The 19,648-nt window shown below is 51.1% G+C and overlaps 1 protein-coding gene across 6 annotated transcripts in view; it reads right to left on the bottom strand.

The window, feature by feature from the left end:
- Positions 1-18,274, bottom strand: part of LOC144488667 (uncharacterized) — a 47,036-nt gene extending 28,762 nt beyond the window's left edge. For 3 of the 6 annotated variants that reach the window (XR_013496636.1, XM_078206750.1, XM_078206752.1), the window contains exons 1-3: positions 18,001-18,274; positions 2,421-2,489; positions 1,398-1,487 (exon numbers count right to left, since the gene is read on the bottom strand). Coding sequence is in view for 4 of the 6 variants with exons in the window: in XM_078206750.1 (XP_078062876.1) it covers positions 1,398-1,487; positions 2,421-2,489; positions 18,001-18,058 (217 nt within the window). In the remaining 2 variants the exon portion in view is untranslated. The remainder of the gene's footprint in view (positions 1-1,397; positions 1,488-2,420; positions 2,490-18,000) is intronic. The other 3 variants (XR_013496637.1, XM_078206751.1, XM_078206753.1) reach the window with 1 other exon arrangement.
- Positions 18,275-19,648: the final 1,374 nt, after the last annotated feature.

The raw sequence follows: 19,648 nt of genomic DNA, 5'->3' as shown, positions 1-19,648 counted from the left end.
GAGGGGGAGAAAGATCTCTACCCCCCAACCAACAGCCTGGCTCTTGTGAGGTTCTGTGGCTTCCTTCTTCTGGACTCTGTACCCACCTCCCACCACCACCACCGTACCGGAGGAAATACTTCCTCTCCAGCGGGGTGGTGCAGTGGTTAGTGCTGCTGCCTCACAGCGCCAGGGACCCGGGTTCACTTCTGGCCTTGGGTCACTGTCTGTGTGGAGTTTGCACATTCTCCCCGTGTCTGTGTGGGTTTGCTCCAGGTGCTCCGGATGCCTCCCACAGTCCAAAGATGTGTCAGTTAGGGTGGATTGGCCGTGCTAAATTGCCCCTTAGTGTCCAAAGATGTGTAGGTTAGGTGAATTGGCCATGCTAAATTGCCCCTTAGTGTCCAAAGATGTGTAGGTTAGGTGGATTGGCCATGCTAAATTGTCCCTTAGTGTCCAAAGATGTGTAGGTTAGGTGGATTGGCCATGCTAAATTGCCCCTTAGTGTCCAAAGATGTGTAGGTTAGGTGGATTGGCCATGCTAAATTGTCCCTTAGTGTCCAAAGATGTGTAGGTTAGGTGGATTGGCCATGCTAAATTGCCCCTTAGTGTCCAAAGGTGTGTAGGTTAGGTAGATTGGCCATGCTAAATTGCCCCTTAGTGTCCAAAGATGTGTAGGTTCGGGGGATTGGCCATGCTAAATTGCTCTTTAGTGTCCAAAGATGTGTAGGGGTTAGGGGGATTGGCCATGCTAAATTGCCCCTCAGTGAGATCATAGATAGAAACCCTACAGTACAGAAAGAGGCCATTCAGCCCATCGAGTCTGCACCGACCACAATCCTACCCAGGCCCTACCCCCATATCCCTACATATTTACCCAGTAATCCCTCTAACCTACACATCTAGTACACTAAGGGGCAATTTTAGCATGGCCAATCAACCTAATCCTCACATCTTTGGACTGTGGGAGGAAACCGGAGCACCCGGAGGAAACCCACACAGACACGAAGAGAATGTGCAAACTCCACACAGACAGTGACCCAAGCCAGGAATCGAACCAGGGTCCCTGGAGCTGTGAAGCAGCAGTGCTAACCACTGTGCTACCATGCCGCACAAAGTGTCCAAAGATGTGTAGGTTAGGCGGATTGGCCATGCTAACTTTCCCCTTAGTGTCAAAGATGTGTAGGTTAGGTGGATTGGCCATGCTAACTTTCCCCCTAGTGTCAAAGATGTGTAGGTTAGGTGGATTGGCCATGCTAACTTTCCCCTTAGTGTCAAAGATGTGTAGGTTAGGCGGATTGGCCATGATGAATGTGTGGCGTTACGGGGATAAGGGTGGAAGGCTCTTTCGAAGAGTCGGTTCAGACTCGATGGGCCGAATGGCCTCTTTATTGCACTGTCGAGATTCTGTCACTTACCCAGTGAGGTGGATTTGTGAGGAATGCCGGTTGGGTCACTGGGATGGCTGGTCGTTGCCTCCATGACAGCCCCCGACACGACACTGAACGCTGTGTCCAAAGATAGAGAGAGAAACAGTGAGCCTAAAAGCCCGTTCACCCCCGCCACCTCCCCCCACCCCCTCTCCAACCCCCGCACCGCCCCCCACTCCGGTCTGGGATATACTCGATGCTGGAGATTCCCCAACTCCATGGGCGGGAATTCCGAAGCTTCCCAACACTCAGAGAGTGAAGAGAACTCTCCTCAGCTCCGTCCAAAATGGCCGACCACCCTCGCCCTGGGAGAGAGACAAGGAGAGATTGTTGTCCCTGTGAGGGTTGTGTAAGTTTGGAACCCTCTCCCTCAGATGGCGATGGCGGACACTGAGGGGGGTCACCAAATATCTTGAAGGCGGCGATAGACAGATTCTCATTGAGCGAGGGAATCAAAGTTATCGGGCGGGAGGAGGGGTGTGATGGGAGATGTGAAACTCAGCACAAACTGATCAACTGTGATCTTATCAAAGGGGTTGGCAACCTCGAGGGGCTGAATGGACTTCTTTGCTACAATTCAGTCTGCTGGTGTGTGGAGAAGGATTTGGCTGCCACCTCGGTGTCACCTTTGACCCTGAGGGGAGCTCCCCACCTCACATTCACACGATCGCTGAGATTGACAATTTCCGCTCCCCCCCCCCCCCCGGCCTTGGCCCCCCACCTCGGCTGGTCGGCTGCTGAAACCCTCACCCCACCTCCACCCCCTCCTACAGCCACCTCCAGACCTGACTTTGCCATCGCACTCTCGTGCGGGAGGGAAGTGGGTCGTTGGCGTTGGAATTTCTACACAGGTTCCGTTGCAGGAGGAGTGGGTGGTCAGCCCACCCCTGGTCAGAGGTCAAAGTGTCGTGACCCGGGAGGCCCTTTTGACCTCTGGCAGCCCATCCTGCACTGATACATGCCAGCCCAACACTGAGGAAGGAGGTCGGGATGAAGTGAAGATTAACCTACCGGCTACGGTTGCTTTCGCAGTTTCATCTGAGGCTGATACCTGTGCAGTCCTTCCCGAGGACATGGGAGCTGATGGTGGAGAGAATCAAAGGGACAATAAAACATGGATACAACATTGGCAGAGCAACAGGAAGCGGAGAGTAATGGTTAATGCATATTCTTCAGGTTGGAGGATAACCGTCGCGGTGTGAGAAATATGGGGCGGGATTTTCCAACCATGCCAGCTGTAAAACCAGAAAATCCCACTGGAAGCCCTTTGCACGGACACCCCCCACCCTCCGCATCCGCTATGATTCCCGTGGCAGGCGGGACAGGAAGATCCCGCAAATAGAAACTGTGGTGAACCATCGTTGGTTCCCACCAGGAAGTACTGAGCCAGGGTCTGGCCAGTACTATGAGTCTGTATATATGTTACTGTTGGGGTTAGGGTTGGGCTGTTCTACATGTTACTGTTGGGGTTAGGGTTGGGCTGTTCTACATGTTACTGTTGGGGTTAGGGTTGGGCTGTTCTACATGTTACTGTTGGGGTTAGGGTTGGGCTGTTCTACATGTTACTGTTGGGGTTAGGGTTGGGCTGTTCTACATGTTACTGTTGGGGTTAGGGTTGGACTGTTCTACATGTTACTGTTGGGGTTAGGGTTGGGCTGTTCTACATGTTACTGTTGGGGTTAGGGTTGGGCTGTTCTACATGTTACTGTTGGGGTTAGGGTTGGGCTGTTCTACATGTTACTGTTGGGGTTAGGGTTGGGCTGTTCTACATGTTACTGTTGGGGTTAGGGTTGGGCTGTTCTACATGTTACTGTTGGGGTTAGGGTTGGGCTGTTCTACATGTTACTGTTGGAGTTAGGGTTGGACTGTTCTACATGTTACTGTTGGGGTTAGGGTTGGGCTGTTCTACATGTTACTGTTGGGGTTAGGGTTGGGCTATTCTACATGTTACTGTTGGGGTTAGGGTTGGGCTGTTCTACATGTTACTGTTGGGGTTAGGGTTGGGCTGTTCTACATGTTACTGTTGGGGTTAGGGTTGGGCTGTTCTACATGTTACTGTTGGGGTTAGGGTTGGGCTGTTCTACATGTTACTGTTGGGGTTAGGGTTGAGCTGTTCTACATGTTACTGTTGGGGTTAGGGTTGGGCTGTTCTACATGTTACTGTTGGGGTTAGGGTTGGGCTATTCTACATGTTACTGTTGGGGTTAGGGTTGGGCTGTTCTACATGTTACTGTTGGGGTTAGGGTTGGGCTGTTCTACATGTTACTGTTGGGGTTAGGGTTGGGCTGTTCTACCTGTAATATAGTTATTATGGTACATCCCAGTCGGGCTCCGCCACCTGGGAGAGGTATAAAGGTCACTGCTCTGTCTGGGACCCTTCAGTCTGGGATCGTGTATTATATATGGTAGCTCTATTGTTGTAGTCAATAAAAGCCTTTATTTCTCGAGCACCTCCAGCCTCGTGAGTTATATCACGCATCAATTTTATTGACTACTAATTGAACTCTCGTCGTTGAAAAAAAAAGAAAACGATACAGAGAGCATGGAGCAAATGCTTAAACCCGAACATCTTACGCTGGACCCACGTGCGGCGGGCGCCTCCAACACCTTCGACCACTGGTTGAAATGTTTTCAGGATTACCTCGAAGCCTCCGCAGCGGTTACCACGGACGCCGACAGACTCCGGGTCCTCCACGCGAGGGTAAGCGACGCTGTATATTTAGCGATCCGTGCGGCCACCGACTACAAAGGGGCCCTCGAGCTTCTTAAGAAGCGCTACATTAAACCGCCGAACGAGATGCATGCTCGATATTTCTTAGCCACTCGACGACGGCAGCCCGGCGAAACGACGGAACAGTACGCGTGCGAGCTCCTACAGCTAGCCAGGGGCTGTAACTGCAAAGCAGTGTCGGCAGACCAGAACATGAACAACCTCGCTCGAGATGCGTTTGTGGCGGGAATCGGATCGTCTTATATCCGACTTCGACTGTTGGAGCAAGGTAATCTCGATCTCACTTAGTCTATAGAGCTAGCGGATACGCTAGAAACGGCCTCCAAAAGCCTGGCGATGTATCCCGAAGACCACGTGGAGACAGCGTGGCAGGAGCAGTCACAGATCCCAGTTCATTCAGCGGGACCGAAAAGCTGCGTGATGGCGTGCCCACCCTCGGGCCTGACGACGGCAGCAGCTCCAGGCGGCCCGCGGTGTTACTTCTGTGGGGGAGTGAAGCACACTCGGCAGCGATGTCCCGCTAAAGTGGTGCTGTGCTCCGCCTGCGGCAAGAAGGGGCATTATTCGAAGGTATGTCAATCCAAACTTCCATCCAGGAACAGCAGTGCGGCGTGTGACTCCCCGGAGCCGGGTTCCTTGTCGTCCGCATCGTCAAGGGTTTCTTCCACGTGCGAGGCCAGGACGTCGCCATTCCAGACAACGGAGTCGCAAGAGACGCGCGACCACTAGGGGTCGCTGATTTTGGCGCCATCGCCCACGTGCGACCTATGGGAGCAGCCATTTTGGTTGGCACCGACCGCAAATGACCAGCAGGGGTCTCCATCATCCATCTCAGCTGCCTGCAGTGGCGCTCACGAACCAACGGTGGCGTCGATCATCCTGGACCAGGCAAAGCCTCACAGACTCGACAAGTCCATGATGGACATACAGGTAAACAAACGCACAATTTATTGTCTGTTTGACAGCGGGAGCACGGAGAGCTTTATCCACCCAGACGCCGTGAAGCGGTGTGGCCTCCAGATCCAGCCTGTCAAGCAGACAATTTTGATGGCGTCAAGGTCCCGGTCTGTCACCGTGCTAGGGAGTTGCGTGGTAAATCTAACGGTGCAGGGCACGGTTTACGAGAGCTTCAAGCTCCTGGTGTTACCGCACCTTTGCGCGCCAATACTCTTTGGACTAAATTTCATGGTCCACTTGAAGAGTGTAACCCTACAGTACGGTGGGCCACTCCCTCCGCTTTCAGTGGGAGAACAGCAGCCTCCAAATTGCCCAATGCGCTCCATCTGTAGCCTGTCGACGCTTAAGATTACCACACCCTCCTTATTCCAGAATCTCGTGCCAGGCTGCAAGCCCATCGCGACTAAGAGTAGGCGTTACAGCGCTGAGGATCGGATCTTCATTCGATCTGAGGTGCAGCGGCTCCTCAAGGAAGGGATCATACAACCTAGCGCTAGTCCTTGGAGAGCGCAGGTCGTGCTGGTCAAGAGTGGGAACAAACCCCAGATGGTCATAGACTATAGTCAGACCATTAACAGATACACGCAGCTGGATGCGTATCCCCTCCCGCGCATTTCTGACATGGTCAACCAGATTGCGCAGTACCGGGTGTTCTCCACCATTGACCTAAAGTCTGCCTACCACCAGCTCCCCATTCGCCCAGAGGACCGAAAATACACGGCTTTTGAGGCGGATGGTCGCTTGTACCATTTTCTAAGGGTTCCTTTTGGTGTCACCAATGGGGTCTCGGTTTTCCAGCGTGAGATGGACCGAATGGTGGACCATAACGAACTGCGGGCTACCTTCCCGTACCTGGATAACGTCACCATCTGCGGCCATGACCAGCAGGACCACGATACCAACCTTCTTAGATTCCTACGCACTGCATCTCGCCTGAATCTGACCTACAACAGGGAGAAGTGTGTATTTCGCACGCGCCGCCTAGCTATCCTCGGAAAAGTGGTGGAAAACGGGGTCCTTGGCCCTGATCCAGACCGTATGCGTCCCCTCCTCGAACTTCCCCTGCCCACTAGCGTAAAAGCACTGAGAAGATGCTTAGGTTTCTTTTCATACTACGCACAGTGGGTTCCCAATTACGCGGACAAAGCCCGTCCGCTCATCAAGTCTACCTCTTTTCCCCGAGCACCAGAGGCTCGTTTGGCCTTTGAAAAACTAAAAGCCGACATCGTGAAACCCACGATGCACGCTATCGATGAGTCCATCCCCTTCCAGGTGGAGAGCGATGCATCTGATTTCGCCCTGGCCGCCACACTTAACCAGGCGGGTAGGCCCGTCGCCTTTTTTTCCCGCACCCTCCAAGGCCCCGAAATTCGACATTCAGCGGTGGAAAAGGAGGCCCAGGCCATTGTGGAGGCCGTCCGGCATTGGCGCCATTACTTGGCGGGAAAACGGTTCTCCCTGCTCACGGACCAACGGTCCGTGGCGTTCATGTTCAATAACACGTTACGGGGCAAGATCAAGAACGATAAGATCTTGAGGTGGAGAATCGAACTCTCCATCTATAATTACGACATCATGTATCGTCCAGGGAAACTCAACGAACCCTCGGATGCCCTGTCACGTGGAACATGCGCTAGTATGCAGGAGAATCGATTGCAGGCTCTCCACAATGACCTCTGCCATCCGGGGGTCACTCGGCTCTACCACTTCATAAAAGCCCGGAATCTACCCTACTTGGTGGAAGATGACAGGTCTATAACCAGAAGCTGCCGGGTATGCGCGGAATGCAAACCGCACTTTTACCGACCTGACAGGGCACAACTCGTTAAGGCCACTCGTCCCTTCGAAAGACTGAGTGTGGATTTTAAGGGCCCCCTTCCCTCGACAGATCGGAATGTGTACTTCCTCAATGTGGTTGATGAGTACTCACGATTCTCTTTTGTCATTCCCTGCTCTGATATGACTGCTGCCACGGTTATCAAGGCATTTCGTGATCTTTTCACCCTGTTCGGTTACCCCTGTTACATTCACAGCGATAGGGGCTCGTCGTTCATGAGCGATGACTTGAGGCAATACCTGCTCTCATACAGGATTGCCTCTAGTAGAAACACGAGCTACAACCCTAGGGGTAACGGACAGGTGGAACGTGAGAATGCTACAGTCTGGAAGGCTGTCTTACTGGCGTTGAAGTCAAAAAGCCTTCCAGTCTCCCGTTGGCAAGAGGTGCTCCCTGATGCGCTCCATTCCATACGCTCACTCCTGTGTACGGCAACCAACGCTACTCCCCATGAGAGGCTGTTTTCATTCCCTCGGAAGTCTTCCTCTGGGACCTCATTACCGTCTTGGTTGACGTACTCAGGACCTGTCCTCCTGTGGCGACATGTTAGGACCTGCAAGTCCGACCCTTTGGTTGAACAGGTCCATCTCCTCCACGCCAACCCTCAGTATGCCTATGTGGCATACCCTGACGGGCGAGAGGACACGGTCTCGATCCGAGACCTGGCGCCAGCAGGGGGCTTGGAAACCCCTGTCGCTCCCATACCTCCTGTTAGAGACCCCCCAACTATTGTTTCCCCTCCTGACACGGCGCGGGCAGCATCGGGACCATCACTTAACCCTTTTACTCCCGTGTACAGCTTGCCTGAGTCCAGGAGATGGCCGCCACTTCAAGGCGTGTCCGAGTTCAGCGGATTGTCACCGCCTCGGGGTCTACCGGCCCGTGAGACATTGGAGGAGCCGTTGGACATCACCTTGGGGAGAACGCCACCGCGAGTGCCTACTCCGGTGTCATCGCTGGTATTGAGGAGGTCACAACGATGGTGCGGTCCCCCTGACCGTCTGAACTTATAGACTGATAACCAATTGTTCTGTGTTTTTTTTGTACCCCGCCGGCCTTTGTCTTCAAAGGAGGGGTGAATGTGGTGAACCATCATTGGTTCCCACCAGGTAGTACGGAGCCATGGTCTGGCCAGTACTATGAGTCTGTATATATGTTGTTGTTGGGGTTAGGGTTGGGCTGTTCTACATGTTACTGTTGGGGTTAGGGTTGGGCTGTTCTACCTGTAATATAGTTATTGTGGTACATCCCAGTCGGGCTCCGCCTCCTGGGAGAGGTATAAAGGTCACTGCTCTGTCTGGGACCCCTCAGTCTGGGATCGTGTATTATATATGGTAGCTCTATTGTAGTCGTCAATAAAAGCCTTTATTTCTCGAGCACCTCTAGCCTCGTGAGTTATATCACGCATCAGAAACATAGAAAGCATTCTTTCTGGTTGTATCACAGCTTGGTCTGGGGCTCCTGCTCTGCCCAAGGCCGCAAGGAACTACAAAAGGTTGTGAATGTAGCCCAATCCATCACGCAAACCAGCCTCCCATCCACTGACTCTGTCTACACTTCCCGTTGCCTCGGCAAAGCAGCCAGCATAATTAAGGACCCCACGCACCCCGGACATTCTCTCTTCCACCTTCTTCCATCGGGAAAAAGATACAAAAGTCTGAGGTCACGGACCGACCGACTCGAGAACAGCTTCTTCCCTGCTGCTGTCAGACTTTTGAATGGACCTACATCGCATTAAGTTGATCTTTCTCTACACCCTAGCTATGACTGTAACACTACATTCTGCACTCTCTCTTTCTCCCCTCAGTCCTCTATGAATGGTATGCTTTGTCTGTATAGCGCGCACAAAGCAATTATTTCACTGTTGCAAAGTTGAGTTTGTGAGGCGTTGTTCCTTTAAAAGCTGGTTTTGTGTCAGTGATTGGATGTTTAAAATGCAGAGGTACACAGGGTACACAGACGGCAACATTTGTAACGAGGCCCAAGCATCGGGGTTGCCTTGGTAACAGGCTTTTCAGGCTTTTGAATTTTGACAGCCCGTCAGTTTAAAGAAGACACTCAGTGACCAGGAACCTATCAAATTTGAATTTGCTGTTGTTGAAGACGTCACACCAATCCTGGTGTGGGAAAATTGATTGATCATCAGAGTTCTCAAGAGGAACTCAACTGTCTGCCTGCAGTTCAACTGAAGAACTGCCACCTCTCAACACCTAGAGAGGGAAAGAGCAGCTCTCTGCCAGCTCACAAAATATCTCTTACGAGAACTCTCCATCTATCTAACGAAGACGACCAAATCGGAAAGAGCTGAGAGGGAGTGCAGTCACCAAAAAAACTCCAAATGTTTTTCCAAAGCCACAAAACTTGTTTGTATATTTTTTTGAGAGTGACTAAGTTAGTATTATTATCGTTTGGTAATGAATGATCCTTGTATTTATTTGAACAGCATCCCAGTGGAATCTTACTTTAATTGATATGTTCCTTGTTTTGTTAAAGTTCCCGGTTGGTTTAATAAATAACTTGTTAATTATTCACTGAAAGTGAGTGTCAGCTCTTTCTGTTAATGAATCTCCAAATGTTAATGATTTGATTTGATTTATTATTGTTACACGTATTGGGATACAGTGATGTTACGAGGCAGAGGTACACAACTTCCCAAACTCTTTTAACAGATTACAAAGCGAGGGATTCCTCTCTGGGGGATTCAGCGTGACTTCTCCAAAGGGGAACATCACTGTATCCCAATACGTGTAACAATAATAAATCAAATCAAATCAAATTAAACACAGAGGATAGGAGCAGGAGGAGGCCATTCGGCCCTTCCAGCCTGCTCCCCCATTCAACTCAACAGCCTCATCCTGCTGTCCCCCCATAACCTTTGACCCCGTTCGCCCCAAGTGCTATATCTAGCCGCGTCTTGAATACATTCAATGTTTTGGCATCAGCTCCTTCCTGTGGGAATGAATTCCACAGACTCACCGCTCTCTGGGTGAAGAAATGTCTCCTCATCTCCGTCCTAAATGGTCTACCCAGAATCCTCAGACTGTGACCCCTGGTTCTGGACTCCCCCCCCCCACCCACCATCGGGAACATCCTCCCCGCATCCACCCTGTCCAGTCCTGTTACCAAACCCCGCCCCCAATCCCCAAACCCCGCCCCCAATCCCCAAACCCCGCCCCCAATCCCCTGGTTCTGGACTCCCCCCACCATCGGGAACATCCTCCCTGCATCCACCCTGTCCAGTCCTGTTAGAATTTTATAAGTCTCTATGAGATCCCCTCTCACTCTTCTAAACTCAAGTGAATTGAGTGAAGCGGCACGGTAGCACAGTGGTTAGCACTGCTGCTTCACAGCTCCAGGGACCTGGGTTCGATTCCCGGCTCGGGTCACTGCCTGTGTGGAGTTTGCACATTCTCCTCGTCTCTGCGTGGGTTTCCTCCCACAGTCCCAAGATGTGTCAGTTAGGTTGATTGGCCATGCTAAAATTGCCCCTTAGTTTCCTGAGATGCGTAGGTTAGAGGGATTGGTGGGTAAATGTGTAGGGATATGGGGGTAGGGCCTGGGTGGGATTGTGGTCGGTGCAGACCCGATGGGCCGAATGGCCTCTTTCTGTGCTGTAGGGTTCTATGATTCAAACCAACTTAGTCTCTCCTCGTATGACAGACCTGCCATCTTGGGAATCAGCCTGGTAAACCTTCGCGGTAATCCCTCTATAACAAGGACATCCTTCCGCAGAGAAGGAGACCAAAACTGCACCAATACTCCAGGTGTGGCCTCACCAACGCCCTGTACAATTGCAGGGGTCAGTATTGGAGCCCTTGCTTTTCCTGATGTTATTCATGATCTCGATCTTGGTGTGCAGGGGACAGTTTCAAAGTTTGAGGAGGAGAGTGTAGAACTTCAAAAGGATACAGGCAGGCTGGTGGAGTGGCAGAGAGAGAGAATGTGGGACTCGCTCCCACGGGGAGTGGGGAGAATGTGGGACTCGCTCCCACGGGGAGTGGGGGAGAATGTGGGACTCGCTCCCACGGGGAGTGGGGAGAATGTGGGACTCGCTCCCATGGGGAGTGGGGGAGAAGGTGGGACTTGCTCCCATGGGGAGTGGGGGAGAATGTGGGACTTGCTCCCGTGGGGAGTGGGGAGAATGTGGGACCCGCTCCTGTAGTGGGTGGTTGAGGTGAATAGTATCGATGTATTGAAGGGGGATTGTGGATAAACACATGGGGGAGAAAGGAATCGGGTAATTCTGAGCCTGCACAAACCGGCTGCCAAACCCTTGATTATTCTGTTCGAACTGTATCCGTGTCACCCAGAACCAAAAACTCCCTTATCATTGCGTGCAGATAAGTGACCCAGTGCTGTGTGTGTGTGGGTTAAACCCTCTCATTGCCAGAGCACAGAGATCCAGGAACACTTGAAATACATTCAGCAACAAAGCCTGTATGAGAAGATTAAACCATGAACTGACTGCAATATAATCCCACCCACATCTCCCCAAATCCCTTCACTCCCCCACTGAGGAGACACTGTGGCCCAGACTCATTCAGCGCATTCACCTGTCCAGACGCACGTGACTGACGGAGACGGGGAGACGGGGTGGGGAGGTGTGGTTAATAAGAGGGGAGATAAGTGACTGGGGAAACATCAGGCAGGAGAGTAACGCTTTGCAAAGTAAACCGAGGTACAGAGACCAAGCCATTGTCCCATTCAGAATGGATTACTGAGTGGATAATTTCTCCATTGACGAGTCGTCAGAGGATTCCGGAACAACTGCCCCAATTTATATTCACATCAAGTTTAAAGTTTATTTATTAGCGTCACAAGCAGGCTTACATTAACACTGCAATGAAGTTACTGTGAAAATCCCCCAGTCGCCACAGTCCGGCGCCTGTTCGGGTTCACTGAGGTAGAATTAACACGGCCAATGCACCCGAACCAGCGCGTCTTTCAGACTGTGGGATCAGCCACACACAAAACGAGAAGACAAAGCGAGTATCCAAAATCTCAGACAAAGAGATCAGCTTGAAGGAGCTTCTGAAATGAGGAGAGAGAGGAGGAACAAACAAAGCACAATACAGCACAGGAACAGGCCCTTCGGCCCCCCAAGCCTGCACCGACCATGCTGCCCGACTGAACTAAAACCGTCTACACTTCCAGAGTCCGGATCTTTCTATTCCCCATCCTATTCATGTATTCGTCTAGTTGCCCCTTAAATGCCGCTATCGTACCTGCTCCCACCACCCCCTCCCCGGGCAGCGCGTCCCAGACACTCACCACCCCCTGTATAAAAAACCTGCCTCGTACCTCTCCTCTAAACTTTTCCCCACGCACCTTAAACCTATGTCCCTGAATAATTGACTCTTCCACCCTGGGTAAAAGCTTCTGACTATCCACTCTGTCCATGCCTCTCATAATCTTGTAGACTTCTATCAGGTCTCCCCTCAACCTCCGTCGTTCCAGTGAGAACAAACCAAGTTTCTCCAACCTCTCCTCATAGTTAATGCCCCCAGACCGGGCAACATCCTGGTAAATCTTTTCTGTACCCTCTCCAAAGCCTCCACATCCTTCTGGTAGTGTGGCGACCCGAATTGAACATTATATTCCAAGTGCGGCCTAACTAAGGTTCTTTAAAGCTGCAACATGACTTGCCAATTTTTATACTCAATGCCCTGACCAATAAAGGCAAGCATGCCATATGCCTTCTTGACTACCTTCTCCACCTGCGTTGCCACTTTCAGTGATCGGTGGACGTGTACACCCAGATCCCTCTGCCTATCAATACTCTTAAGGGTTCTACCATTTACTGTATAATTCTTACATGCATTGGACTTTCCAGAATGCATTACTTCACATCTGTCCAGATTAAACTCCATCTGCCATTTCTCCGCCCAAGTCTCCAACCGGTCGATATCTTGCTGTATCCTCTGACAATCCTCTTCACTATCCGCAACTCCACCAATTTTTGAGTTGTCTGTGAACTTACTAATCAGACCAGCTACATTTTCCTCCAAATTACTAATATACACTACGAACAACAAAGGTCCCAGAACTGATCCTTGTGGAACACTGCTAGTCACAGCCTTCCATTCAGAAAAGGAATTCCAGAGCTTGGGGCCCCCCAGGCAGCTGAAGGCACGGCCGCCAATGGCGGAGCGATGGGAATCGGGGGATGCTCGAGAGGCCGGAATTGGAGGAGCGCAGAGACCCCGGAGGGGTGTAGGGGCTGGAGGAGGTTACAGAGATAGGGAGAGTTAGAACATAGAACAGTACAGCACAGAACAGGCCCTTCGGTCCACGATGTTGTGCCGAGTTTTGTCTGAAACCCAGATCAAGCTATTTCCTCCCTATCATCCTGGTGTGCTCCATGTGCCTATCCAATAGCTTCTGAAATGTTCCTAAAGTTTCTGACTCCACTATCCCTGCAGGCAGTCCATTCCACACCCCAAGCACTCTCTGTGTAAAGAACCTACCTCGGACATCCTTCCTATATCTCCCACCATGAACCCTACAGTTATGCCCCCTAGTTACCGCTCCATTCACCCGAGGAAATAGTCTTCGAACGGTCACTCTATCTATCCCCCTCATCATCTTATAAACCTCTATCAAGTCTCCTCTCAATCTCCTCCGCTCCAAAGAGAAAAGCCCAAGTTCCCTCAACCTTTCCTCATAAGACCTACCCTCCAAACCAGGCAGCATCCTGGTAAATCTCCTTTGCACTCTTTCCAGTGTCTCCACATCCTTCTTGTAGTGAGGTGACCAGAACTGCACACAATATTCCAAATGTGGTCTCACCAAGGTCCTGTACAGTTGCAGCATAACCCCACGGCCCTTAAACTCAAACCCCCTGTTAATGAACGCCAACACACTATAGGCCTTCTTCACGGCTCTATCCACTTGAGTGGCAACCTTCAGAGATCTATAGATATGAACCCCAAGATCTCTCTGTTCCTCCACATTCTTCAGAACCCTACCTTTGACCCTGTAATCCACATTTAAATTTGTCCTACCAAAATGAATCACCTCGCATTTGTCAGGGTTAAACTCCATTTGCCATTTTTCAGCCCAGCTCTGCATCCTATCTATATTTCTTTGCAGCCTACAACAGCCCTCCACCTCATCCACTACTCCACCAATCTTGGTGTCATCAGCAAATTTACTGATCCACCCTTCAGCCCCCTCCTCCAAGTCATTTATAAAAATTACAAATAGCAGAGGACCAAGCACTGATCCCTGTGGCACTCCGCTGGTAACCGGTTTCCAGTCCGAAAATTTTCCATCCACCACCACCCTCTGTCTTCTGTTAGATAGCCAGTTACCTATCCAATCGGCCAAACTTCCCTCTATCCCACAGATCCTTACTTTCTTCATAAGCCGACCGTGGGGGACTTTATCAAACGCCTTACTAAAATCCAAGGATATGACATCAACTGCACTACCTTCATCTACACACTTAGTTACCTCCTCAAAAAATTCTATCAAATTTGTGAGGCAAGACTTGCCCTTCACAAATCCGTGCTGACTATCCCGGATTAAGCTGCATCTTTCTAAATGGTCGTAAATCCTATCCCTAAGGACCTTTTCCATCAACTTACCGACCACCGAAGTAAGACTAACCGGCCTATAATTACCAGGGTCATTTCTATTCCCTTTCTTAAACAGAGGAACAACATTCACCATTCTCCAGTCCTCTGGCACCATCCCCGTGGACAGCGAGGACCCAAAGATCAATGCCAAAGGCTCTGCTATCTCATCCCTTGCCTCCCAAAGAATCCTAGGATATATTTCATCAGGCCCAGGGGACTTATCAACTTTCAGTTTATTCAAAATTGCTAGTACATCTTCCCTCCGAACATCTACTTCCTCCAGCCTATTAGCCTGTGACAGCATCTCTTCCTCAAAAACATGGCCCCTCTCCTTGGTGAACACCGAAGAAAAGTATTCATTCATCACCTCTCCTATCTCTTCTGACTCCATGCACAAATTCCCACTGCCATCCTTGACCGGCCCCAGCCTCATCCTGGTCATTCTTTTATTCCTCACATAAGAGTAAAAAGCCTTGGGGTTTTCCTTGATCCGACCCGCCAAGGACTTCTCATGCCCCCTCCTAGCTCTCCTAAGCCCCTTTTTCAGCTCATTTCTTGCTAACTTGTAACCCTCCATCGAGCCAACTGAACCTTGTTTTCTCAACCTAACATACACTTCCTTCTTCCTCTTGACAAGACATTCCACCTCTTTTGTGAACCATAGTTCCCTCACTCGGCCATTTCCTCTCTGCCTGGCAGGGACATACCTATCAAGGACACGCAGTACTTGTTCCTTGAAAAAGTTCCACTTATCATTAGTGCCTTTGCCTGACAATTTTTGTTCCCATCCTATGCTTCCTAATTCCCGCCTGATTGCATCATAATTACCTCTCCCCCAATTGTAAACCTTGCCCTGACGTACGGCCCTATCCCTCTCCATTGCAATAACAAAAGACACCGAATTGTGGTCACTATTTCCAAAGTGCTCTCCCACAACCAAATCCAACACTTGTCCCGGCTCATTTCCCAGTACCAATCCAATGTGGCCCCACCTCTTGTCGGCTTATCCACATATTGTGTCAGGAACCCCTCCTGCACACACTGCACAAACACTGCCCCATCCGAACTATTCGACCTATAAAGGTTCCAATCAATATTTGGAGGGTTAAAGTCCCCCATGACAACTGCCCTGTGACCTCCACACCTATCCATAATCTGCTTAGCAATTTCTTGCTCCACATCTCTATTACTATTTGGGGGCCTAGTTGTAGGGGCTGGAGGAGGTTACAGAGATAGGAAAAGTTGGAGGAGTTGTATCTCTGAGGACAGGTACAGCACGGGATTAGATACAGAGTAAAGCTCCCTCCACACTGTCCCCCATCAAACACTCCCAGGACAGGTACAGCATGGGGTTAGATACAGAGTAAAGCTCTCTCCACACTGTCCCCATCAAACACTCCCAGGACAGGTACAGCATGGGGTTAGATACAGAGTAAAGCTCTCTCCACACTGTCCCCATCAAACACTCCCAGGACAGGTACAGCACGGGGTTAGTTATAGAGTAAAGCTCCCTCTACACTGTCCCCGTCAAACACTCCCAGGACAGGTACAGCACGGGGTTAGACACAGTAAAGCTCCCTCTACACTGTCCCCATCAATCACTCCCAGGACATGTACAGCACGGGGTTAGATACAGGGTAAAGCTCCCTCTACATTGTCCCCATCAAACACTCCCTGGACAGGTACAGCATGGGGTTGGATACAGAGTAAATCTCCCTCTACACTGTCCCCATCAGACACTCCCAGGACACTTACAGCACGGGGTTAGACACAGAGTAAAGCTCCCTCTACACTGTCCCCATCAAACACTCCCAGGACAGGTACAGCACAGGGTTAGATACAGAGTAAAGCTCCCTCTACACTGTCCCCGTCAAACACTCCCAGGACAGGTACAGCACAGGGTTAGATACAGAGTAAAGCTCCCTCTACACTGTCCCCATCAATCACTCCCAGGACAGGTACAGCACAGGGTTAGATACAGAGTAAAGCTCCCTCTACACTGTCCCCATCAATCACTCCCAGGACATGTACAGCACGGGGTTAGACACAGAGTAAAGCTCCCTCTACACTGTCCCCATCAAACACTCCCAGGACAGGTACAGCACAGGGTTAGATACAGAGTAAAGCTCCCTCTACACTGTCCCCATCAATCACTCCCAGGACATGTACAGCACGGGGTTAGATACAGAGTAAAGCTCCCTCGACGCTGTCCCCATCAAACACTCCCAGGACAGGTACAGCACGGGGTTAGATACAGAGTAAAGCTCCCTCGACGCTGTCCCCATCAAACACTCCCAGGACAGGTACAGCACGGGGTTAGATACAGAGTAAAGCTCCCCCTACACTGTCCCCCATCAAACACTCCCAGGACAGGTACAGCACGGGGTTAGATACAGAGTAAAGCTCGCGCTAAACTGTCCCCCATTAAACACTCCCAGGACAGGTACAGCACGGGGTTAGATACAGAGTAAAGCTCCCTCTACACTGTCCCCATCAAACTTCCCAGGACAGGTACAGCACGGGGTTAGATACAGAGTAAAGCTCCCTCTACACTGTCCCCATCAAACATTCCCAGGACAGGTACAGCACGGGGTGAGATACAGAGTAAAGCTCCCTCTACACTGTCCCCATCAAACACTCCCAGGACAGGTACAGCGCAGGGTTAGATACAGAGTAAAGCTCCCTCCACACTGTCCCCCATCCATCACTCCCAGGACAGGTACAGCACAGGGTTAGATACAGAGTAAAGCTCCCTCTACACTGTCACCATCAAACACTCCCAGGACAGGTACAGCACGGGGTTAGATACAGAGTAAAGCTCCCTCGACACTGTCCCCATCAAACACTCCCAGGACAGGTACAGCACGGGGTTAGATACAGAGTAAAGCTCCCTCTACACTGTCCCCATGAAACATTCCCAGGACAGGTACAGCACGGGGTTAGATACAGAGTAAAGCTCCCTCTACACTGTCCCCATCAAACACTCCCAGGACAGGTACAGCACGGGGTTAGATACAGAGTAAAGCTCCCTCTACACTGTCCCCATCAAACACTCCCAGGACAGGTACAGCACGGGGTTAGATACAGAGTAAAGCTCCCTCTACACTGTCCCCATCAAACACTCCCAGGACAGCGACAGCACGGGGTTAGATACAGAGTAAAGCTCCCTCTACACTGTCCCCCATCAAACACTCCCAGGACAGGTACAGCACGGGGTTAGATACAGAGTAAAGCTCCCTCTACACTGTCCCCATCAAACACTCCCAGGACAGCGACAGCACGGGGTTAGATACAGAGTAAAGCTCCCTCTACACTGTCTCAGGAAGTTGGAAAGCCTGGGCTGTAATTGAAGGTTAAGGTCGACCGAATTTTAATGTTATTTTTACTCATGGGTCGAAATGCAGTTGCCATTTCCGACGCAGATGCTTTTACAAACTGGGACCCTCCGACCGTATGAAGCTGTCCGCAGCAAAGTGACCGTCTTACCGCTTACAACAGGAGTGACGCAGATCAGGAGCCAGAACAATCTCCTCGTTTCTGTCATGGTGCCTTGCTTTCAACCCAAGAGTTCCAGAGTCTGACTCCCTCCTTCCCCTGGGAGTCGTGGCTCCTGGTGATTCCTGCTCCCTCCGCAATGTCAGTGGGTGCAGTTTACAAACTCGCTCCCTTATCAGCTCGAGACACCACCCAGCATTTCCAGAACTGGGCGTCGCCCCCATCCCCACCTCCGCCTGTTCCACCCACCCACAGAAAGCACTGAACTGCCCACTCAGCAATCATTCTGACCTTGCCGGGGTTTGGACAGGCTGAGCGAGTGGCCGGGGGACGGAGTGTAATGAGAAACGTGCGGGCAGTTATCCACTGTGGGAGCCAGTTTCTCAAATGGCCAGAGACTGTCGATATCCAGACAATCCCGAGTGTCCACTCACTCAAAGCGGGCGCGCGGTGTGGTCAGGTGACCCATGACCCCCTCCCATGATTGGCACAGAAATATCAATATTCCCTCATGAACCATGGATAAAATATTCAAAAATGCGGAAGCTAAGTTGAAATTCAGCCGGGCTCTGCAATTTGCAAACTGCAAAGCTCGAGTGGCCAGTTTACCCTAGCCAGGCCTCGCAAAAATCAACTTCCCATCAAACCCTGACAGGCCTGAGGCTCGCTGGCCAGATGCTAACGGCCTGTTTGTTTCAGAACCAGCCGAGATGTACAGTGGTCCTGCTTTATTCAAAGAGTCTGACACAGACTTGGTGGCACCCAGCTCAGTGAGAGGCCAGAGGCATCGTGTGACAAAGATTGGACGCAGGACACAGAATCTTTGAGAAGGATGTTGAGGGAGTAACCTGGACGCCCAGCTCTCTCTCTCTCTTTCTGTGCCTTTTAGAACTTTCTTCAACAACCTCTCCAGAGGACACCATTGGCTGGTCTCCGAGCAACGTAACACCTCCAGCCCCTTGGACCTCGTGGTGAGCTTCATCAGACGCAGAAGACCACTCCAGTGAAATGACCCAAAGGCCAGCAGCGTCCCTGGATGAGAGGGCAATACTCCAGCTGTGATCTGACCAAGGACCCGGTACAGCTGCAGTACGACGACCTTGCTCCTGTCCTCGAATCCTCTCGCAATGAAGGCCAACAGACCATTTGCCTTCCGAACTGCTTGCTGTACCTCCGCGCTTACTGTCAGTGACTGGTGTACAGGGACTCTCCAGGTCCCTTTGTACGCTGATATTACCCAATCTATCACCTTTTAAATCACACTCTTCATACAGCGCAGAGAAGGCCCTTCGGTCCATCGAGTCTGCACTGACAATAACTATCACCAAAGTAGCTCTAATCTCATTTTCCTGCACTTGTCCCAGATCCCGGAATGTTTTGATATTTCAAGTGCTCATCCTGATATTTGTTCAAGGTTCCGGCTTCCACTCCCCTTCCCAGGCGGCGCATCCCAGATTCCCACCACCCTCTGAGTGAAAAAGCTTTTCTCAAATCCCCTCTGAATCTCCTGCCCCCCCACCCTAAAACTCTGCCCCCTCGTGACTGACCCTCAACCCAGGGGAACAGCTGCTCCCTGTTCACCCTGTCCCTCCCCCTCAGAATCTTATACACCTCAATCATGCCCCCCCTCAGCCTTCTC

Source organism: Mustelus asterias, unplaced genomic scaffold (assembly GCF_964213995.1).
Source record: "Mustelus asterias unplaced genomic scaffold, sMusAst1.hap1.1 HAP1_SCAFFOLD_1753, whole genome shotgun sequence".
Lineage (NCBI taxonomy): Eukaryota > Metazoa > Chordata > Chondrichthyes > Carcharhiniformes > Triakidae > Mustelus > Mustelus asterias.
The sequence above is the reverse complement of the archived record's forward strand: the minus strand, read 5'-3'. Positions and strand labels throughout refer to the sequence as shown.